This window comes from Saimiri boliviensis, chromosome 2 (assembly GCF_048565385.1).
Source record: "Saimiri boliviensis isolate mSaiBol1 chromosome 2, mSaiBol1.pri, whole genome shotgun sequence".
NCBI lineage: Eukaryota > Metazoa > Chordata > Mammalia > Primates > Cebidae > Saimiri > Saimiri boliviensis.
This window is the reverse complement of record NC_133450.1, coordinates 230,198,692-230,207,038: the sequence shown is the minus strand read 5'-3', so window position 1 is coordinate 230,207,038 and position 8,347 is coordinate 230,198,692. Positions and strand designations below refer to the sequence as shown.

At 46.5% G+C, this 8,347-nt stretch overlaps 1 protein-coding gene across 3 annotated transcripts in view; it reads left to right on the top strand.

The window, feature by feature from the left end:
• Positions 1-2,039: 2,039 nt before the first annotated feature.
• The window catches only part of ISCA1 (iron-sulfur cluster assembly 1), a 32,280-nt gene continuing 25,972 nt past the window's right edge, over positions 2,040-8,347 (top strand). The window contains exon 1 of one of the 3 annotated variants that reach the window (XM_074395502.1): positions 2,040-2,255. In XM_074395502.1, the coding sequence (XP_074251603.1) occupies positions 2,175-2,255 (81 nt within the window). In that variant the 5' untranslated portion in view covers positions 2,040-2,174. The other 2 variants (XM_003941132.3, XR_012516690.1) reach the window with 2 other exon arrangements.

The window sequence follows — 8,347 nt, the reverse complement described above, 5'->3', positions numbered from 1 at the left end:
CATGCTAGTGGAAATCTAAAAGTGTTACAGCTTGTAACTCCTTTGACACCGCACCCACCTCATTTTGACACCATAGGGCAGCTGCTGCTCTGAGATAAGCTCACATACTGCTTAAATAATCATGAAAGTTATTTACTCTAATATACCAACTTATTTTGGGGACTTGTGCCCGTTTCAAGTGATTAGAAACTAACAAGTAGATTACGTGAATTAATGCTTACTTGCAAAACAACCAAGTTAAAAACTGAATACTGGGGTTTTTCTCTTTTTTTCTTTTTTTTGTTTTTGTTAAATAGTGGGTATTAAATGGAGGAAGGAAGTCTGTTAAACATACACAGGATCCTGAATCAGAAAATTTGGGACTATATTTTTTCAGTGGTCTAATGTTCTCTACTAAAATCCTTGAGTTTCAGCATCTGTAAAACAGCCATGCCAGTGCTTTTGCCCTACTCAGTTCAAAGTTGTGAGGCTAGCCTGAGATAATACGCTCATGGGGTTTCTGAATCTTGTAAAGTGCTGCACGGCTGTGTAATGTGTCAATAATTGAAAAAATGACACAGCGTCTTTTATTAAATTTTTTTTATTTCCTTCCTTTCCTTTTTTCCCTTCCTTCCTTTCTTTTGAGACAGAGTCTCATTTTGTTGCCCAGGCTAGAGTGCAGTGGTGCGATATCAGCTCACTGCAACCTCTGCCTCCCAGGTTCAAGCGATTCTCCTGCCTCAGCCTCCTGAGTAGCTGGGATAACAGGTGTGCACCACCACACCTGGCTAATTTTTGTATTTTTAGCAGAGATGAGGTCTCACCATGTTGGCCAGCCTGGTCTTGAACTCCTGACATCAGGTGCTCCACTCGCCTCAGCCTCCCAAAGTGCTGGGATTACAGGCATCAGCCGCTTGCCCGGTTTATGTGCAGATAGGCTTAGGGAAAAAAAGCATCCTCTTACTGTCAATTCGATTGCATTTATAAAGCAGGAAGAACTACTTGGAATTTTGACTATCCTTTTGGAACCTGCAAGAGATCAAAGATAAACTGGGCTTTAAAAAAAAGTTTCACCAACTAGTTCTTTCCACATCCAAACACTGCGAATCTGTCCTCCCCAGGACTGCTCCATAGACCTCTCCTGCCCTTTTCCCTTCACCTCTAGCACTTCGATGACAAATGCCACCTGTTTTGATGTCCTCTTTTCACCTGCCAACCCTGTTGGACTTCCGTCCTGCCAGCATCTCATTCTTCCCTGGCCCCTCTTTACCTGGTTTCCTGTGTATGCCCGGGTACTGCACCTGTGCACAGTGCCTGGTGCTCAAAAACATTGCGTCAAAAGGCAGAATTAAGCCCCCGAGCAGCCAAGACAAGGTCTGACGACACGTGTTAAATGGAGTAATTGTTGCTCGCTATAAATGTGACTATTCACAGTGCTGCCCAGTCACATCTTCGAGTAGGGTTGGGTTCCCAGTTCAGCAGCAGACTTAAAACTGCATTAGTCACCACCCTTCAGCATCCCCAGCAGTACAGCACGCCAGGGAGAAGGGTTGTGGGTGGAGATTTATTATACAACTCAGCGGTAAACCCATGCTCTTAAGAACTGCCTAGGTGGACCACAAAAGAATGAAAGTGGATGTAGATGTCTGGGCATCGGAACGGTCATTCTGCATTTGAGAGCATAAGCTCCCCGTGCAGGGTTGACTTCTGCGTCCTTCAGCCTCACTGCCTGTGATGGTGTTTGTCAAGGTGAGCATTAAAGCAGGGGGTGACGCAGCACCTTGCCCAGGGGGCGGATGGTGAAGCGACGCGCGCATCCGGAGTCAGCAGGTCGGAGGTCATTGCTCGCCCCCTCCCGCCCGCTCCCCGACGTCGCGCCGACTCCGTCTTCGGCGGTGACGACATTCCTCCCCGGCCCCGCGCCCCGCAGCGTCGTAACCCCACGGCCGGCCACCACGGACAATCCCTCTGGTAGCGCCGGGGCACTGAGTGGCGAAACCCCGCCCCGAGCGGCGCGTCCCGCCCCCCGACCCGTCAGTCACGCAGCCCACCCAATGGTGGTGGTGGGAGGCGGGGCTAGGCCTGAGGGCGCCGTGCGCCGGAGCTTGTGGCGTCAATGCGCCCGCCGTGTCCATGGAGAGAGGCTGAGGCGGCCGAGCTTCGGCCCGAGGCAGCGGGGCGCCGGGACGGTGAAGATGTCTGCTTCCTTAGTCCGGGCAACTGTCCGGGCTGTGAGCAAGAGGAAGCTGCAGCCCACCCGGGCCGCTCTCACCCTGGTGAGTGTTCGCGGCGCGCGGCGGGGCCCATGACATTGCCCGTGTCCGCCCCGAGCGAGGGGAGGTCACGGCCGCCAGGAGCGGGGCCGCAGGGGCACGGGCGCGTCCGAGCTCTGGGCCGCTCCGAGCCGTGCCCGCTCCTTTCTCTGCGGCCCCTGGTTGCTGCGATAAACAAGTTCCGGGCGGGGCTGCCCCTTAGCTCTTGGCAACTGCGTTTCCCGGCAGGCCGCGCGGCCCCCGCGTGCGGGCCGGAGGGGAGCTCTGGGGTGGGCGTCCTCCGGGGCCGAGCGCCTCCACTCTCCTGCCGGCCTGCGCCGTTCGGCCTCTCCGGTTGCACAGAGGCTGAACGTACCCGGTGTCGGGGTGCCCGGTGGTGGCCCGAAGCTCTAGCCTGGAGGTGCGTGGGGTGGGGAGGGCCTAGGCTTCGAGGGACCGCTGTGTCAGGTCGCCTGCGGCCGCGGAGAGCGAGCACAGAGACAGCGGCAACAAAGCCCCGGTCTCCTGCGGAGGTCACGGTCGCGGCGCACGAAGCGTTCGTTCCCGGTGTACTGGGTGATTGAGGCCTTTGCCACTCCCTCTGTGCCTCCCGCAAGCCTGGGCTCTTAGGACAAAACATGATTTTCCGGAGTGAGTTTACCCCGTTTTCTGGGTGAAAGGTCAAACACTCAGAGAACACCAGAGTACAACCACTGATAATTTAGAGAATTCACTGAGCTAGCTCAGTGTTCCAGCCGCACCGTGCATTTTTTTTAGTGGAGGGAAAATCCACATAACATGAAGTTAGCCCTTTTAAAGGGTAAAATTCAGTGCCATTTAGGACATTGTGGCGTGCAAGCATCACCTCTATCTAGTTCCAAAATATTTTCGCCGCAATAGAAAAACTTATCACATTCCTACATATACTCGCCTCTTAGTTAAGAAAACGACTTTATACAAGCATTCGCTTAGAGATTAAAAAAAAAAAAGTTTTAAATTGATCCATGGATTCTGTTGCATCTAATGCCACAAGGACCTATTACCAGAAAATAAGTTTATGGCAAAATAGAAGAAAATTGTAATCGGGTAAGAGCATGTATTTTTATAATCAATTTTTTAGGCCTTTGATGTTATCCTGATTACATACGGTACTACTTGTGTACTGATTATCATTCTATGTTACCTCCTACAGGCTTATTTTCATACACCAAGGAATGTGTATTTCATACACCATGGAACTAAACAAGGTTTTAAGAACTACAGGGCACAATTCATTCTTTGTGTCTCTTTCAGTCTCAGTAAGAATTAGAATTCAGAATTCTTCCACTGGTAACGGTAAGTCCAGGAAGAGCCAGACGTTGCAGGAACAGTTTTTTGCCTTTTCTTTTTTGCTCTTTAGCAACCCTGTTAACTGATGTCTTGATTTTTTTTTTTTTTTTTTTTTTGAGACAGGGTCTCACTCTATCCCTTAGGCGGTAGTTCAGTGGTGTAATCATGGCACACTGCAGCCTCAATCTCCTGGGCCGAAGCCATCGTCCCACCTCAGCCTCCGAAGTTGCTGGGACCACCAGTGTGCATCATGCATGCACCTAGGGTCTCCCTGGGTTGCCCAGGCTGGTCTTGAACTCCTGGGCTCAAGCAGTCCACCTGCCTCAGGTTCCCAGTGTGCTGGGATTACAGGTGTGAGCCACCACGCCTGGCCCTGATGTCTTTCTCCATCACCCATTTGACATGTTACCTTTTCTTTGAGAATTTCTTTTTTTTTTTTTGGACACGGAGTGTTGCTCTGTCGCCCAGGCTCGAGTGCAGTGGTGTGATCTCGGCTCACTGCAACGTCCGCCTCCCGGGTTCAAGCAATTCTCTGCTTCTGCCTCCCAAGTTGCTGAGATTACAGGCAGGCACATGCCACTATGTCTGGCTAAAATACATGATAGCTTGATTATTGGCTGTATTTGTTTACCATCTTTTGTTCCCCCAGAAAATTGAATGTTGAATGTTTGCTGCCTTTTAAACATTACAATGCCATGTTTGTAATGAAATTAAGTTGTAGTTATTGGCACATGTTTAGTATGTATTGTCACAGAGTTAACTTTGGGTTTTAATTTTATTTTCTTAAGCAGCAAAAGATGAAAATTGCCTGGGAAGTTACTTAAGGAAATACAGGATTGAGAATGAAAAGTTTCTCCTACAACAGAAAGTGTGTTGCTAGGCCGGGTCCGGTGGCTCAAGCCTGTAATCCCAGCACTTTGGGAGGCCGAGGCGGGTGGATCACGAGGTCAAGAGATCGAGACCATCCTGGTCAACATGGTGAAACCCCGTCTTTACTAAAAATACCAGAAAAAAATTAGCTGGGCATGGTGACGCGTGCCTGTAATCCCAGCTACTCAGGAGGCTGAGGCAGGAGAACTGCCTGAACCCAGGAGGCGGAGGTTGTGGTGAGCTGAGATCACACCATTGCACTCCAGCCTGGATAACAAGAGCGAAACTCCGTCTCAAAAAGAAAAGAAAAAAAAAAAAAAAAAGGTGTTGCTATGAGATAGTGATAAAACATTCATCTATAGTGCCTTTTCCCATAATTTTAACAGCGGAAACATCTTGGAAATGTATATATTTTTTAATTCGGCCAAAATGTCTTAAAGATAATCTCTCACTTTAAAAGTCATATTCCTGTGATTTGCGTGTGAGTAAAGTAAAAACCATCATATTTTAGTGGGCTTCAGGAAGCTCTTAAATTTTAAAACATGGGCCAAATCTCAGGTAAGCTATAGTTATGAATAGCAGATAAATTTCTTGACAATTACAGGTTCTTTTTTCTTTTTTTTTTTTTTTTTGAGACAGAGTCTCACTCTGTCACCAGGCACTAGGCTGGAGTGCAGTGGCACGATCTCGGCTCACTGCAACCTCCGCCTCCTGAGTTGAAGCAGTTCTCTGCCTCAGCCTCCCAAGTAGCTGGGACTACAGGCGCATGCCGCCACGCCCAGCTAATTTTTGTGTTTTTAGTAGAGACGGGGTTTCACCATGTTGGCCAGGATGGTCTCGATCTCTTGACCTTGTGATCCGCCCGCCTCGGCCTCCCAAAGTGCTGGGATTACAGGCGTGAGCCACCGCGCCTGTTTCTTAGTTGTCGTAGGAAGTGCACTTGTGCTGCCAGGCCCTGCAGCTGTGTAGTTAAAGATTCTGTGCGCTTTCTCAGATGAATTTTACCTAAACACAAAGTATATAGACTTAAAGCAGAGTAGGATTCCTAGCCTCTTCTTGGTACTGAGACACAAAAAGTACTTTTGGTAGCTAGATTTTTTTTTTTTTTAAGTACCAACTGTTCCCTGTTTAACCATTCTCATTTGTTCTGAAAATCAGATCGGTCACTTTGAAAGTTGTAAGAAACTTTTTCCTTGGTTGAGTACACACCTGGGTTATCCATCATTAGTAATACCCTCCCAGTGGAGTAGGTTTGGTTTTTGCTGACATGGGAAAATTAAGACACATGTTTAGTTCCCGTAACAACAGTTTCGCAGGCACACAGGTTCCTGTTGAATGTTACTTTTCCCTTAAAGAGCATTTCAGTGTAAGATGTGAACATCAGCAACTTTGTGTTAAGTAGAGCAATCCCCACGAATTATTTTTATTTACTGTTTCCTGCTAACAGTTGAGAAAATAAGAAAATAGATTATTTTGCAAAACCAAATTAGGTAATTTAGAAAACCACTTGGAGATTAAAAAATTCTTGAGGCCGGTAAATGAAATAGTGTGAGAGACACATTTGTTTTGTTTAGATCAGTCAGTGGCATGCCCATCTGCACTTTTGACTCACATTAAACCAAGACCACATTTCAGATTTTAGTTCCAGCAGGTATTTGGCTATGCCATTTTGGATTTTTTTTTTTTTTTTTTTTTTTTTTTTTTTTGAGACAGAGTCTCTGTTGCCCAGGCTGGAGTGCAGTGGCATGATCTCGGCTCACTGCAATCCCTGCCTCCTGGGTTCAAGCGATTCTTGTACCTCAACCTCCTGAGTAGCTGGGATTACAGGCGCATGCCACCATTATTGGCTAATTTTTGTATTTTTAATAGAGATGGAGTTTCACCTTGTTGGTCAAGCTGGTTTCAAACTCCTGACCTCGAGTGATCCGCCCACCTTGGCCTGCCAAAGTGTTGGGAATGCAGGCATGAGCCACCGTACCTGGCCAGGCCGTGCCTTTGTAAAATAAACTTACAGAAAGCTACTTTTATTCGACAGTAAGTGATTAATTTCTTCAGCATGCACATAGGAAAATATGACTGTGAAAATTTGCAAGTAGTTGATAAGAAAGCTAGCTTTTATTGACAGTCATTTAGAACAGGTGTCCCCAATCCCTGCACCACAGACTGGTCCTTGGCCGGTTAGGAACAGGGCCTCACAGCAGGAGGCGAGAGCTGCAGATGAGCCGAGCATTAAGACCTAAGGTAGCTCCACCTCCTGTCAGGTCAGCATCAGCAGGCATTAGATTCTCATAGGAACGCAAACCCTAGTATGAACTGCAGGTGCGAGGGGTGTAGTTTGCACACTGCTTATGAGAATAATGCCTGATGATCTGTCGCTGTCTTCCATCACCCCCAGATGGGACCATCTAGTTGCAGGAACACAAGCTCAGGGCTCCCACTGATTGTACGTTTTGATGAGTTATATAATTATTACATATTACAGTGTAATAATAGAAATCAATTACACAATAAGTGTAATGCACTTGAATCCTGAAACCATCCCCCTTCCCTGGAAAAATTGTTTTCCACAAAACCAGTCCTTGATGCCAAAAACATTGGGGACCACTGATTAAGAAGGGTTATGAGCACTTTTTAAAAAAATAATAAATATTTCTGTAACTATTTAAAGTTGATATTCTGTGACTCAGAAAACAAAAATAAAACCATAATCCTGCTCTTCCACGTTTTCTCCTTCCACCTCTTGTACTACTCTCTGCAGTGTAGGACTGCTTGCCTCCTTTTGTGATAGAACCATGGGAAAAGGCCTTTAGAGACCACCTACTGGCAGTGATTTGTTTTTTTTACAGTGACATGAAGTAAGAAATGTATTTACACAGATACTATATGTTTTTTTAAGTGCAGTGCATTGTTTTCTATTTTAAATTTAAAACACGTTGGTCTTCACATTCTAAATTGGTTTTATGCCCTTCTAAATTGGGCACAGACTGTGTTTAAACATAATCATCTGGCTGAGCCCTCACCCCAACAGGGCAGGAGAGCACACTCTAGGGCTGTCCATTGGTCTGGCTCCCCCAGGACAGGCGTCAGTCTTGGCCTCAGTTTACTATCAGGACTGAGATCGTAACAACCAGACTTTGAGGCTTCACAAGCCAGTAAAATGTTAGAACTGGAGGGCCAGCAAAGCCCTGCCAGATAGAGGAGCTGATAAGACACGTAATCTCTTCATTATCATGTACTCTCATCATCATAATAATACTTTGTTGTTTTGTGCCTGGCACAGTCCTGAATGCTTTTCATGAGTTTAAATATTTAATCGTCGCAAGAATCTTGAGGAGAAGGGACTGTTTTCCCTATTTCACCAGTAGAGGACTAGAAGTCAGAGAAGCCATATAGGGTAACTGCCCTGAGGGCACAGTAGGAGGTGGGACAGGAATGACCTGAAACAGTCTCTTTCCGAAGGAAGTGGGGTTGGTAACTCTGACCTATTTGCATACAAACTGGGATGTCTTTCTCATTTTGAGGCCCACTGGGCTATGTTAAACAGCATTTCTCCTGGGAAGCAGCTCCTCCTCGTTCTTATTTCTGTCATTGACTAGCTTAGTTTTGTTCATCTAGATCTCCTAAGGTGTTGGTTTAATCCACATTGAAAAAATCTGTGTGAGCATTTGGCAGGACTGGTACTAGAAGCACACCCTGCGTTATTTTATGCTGATAACACTCTTTCCTCAAGCTATGCATTTTGACGGATTAGGAATGGATGTGAGTAGGCAAATAAATAAATAAATAAATACAGTAGGATTAATAATCAACAGGAAGAACACCTGAAGGTTGACCTTCCCCATGAGATACTCGATTCCTTCATTGGCTGTTTGTCGTAGGCAACGTGCTGGTTGCTGGGTGTAGAGTTGATGCACAAA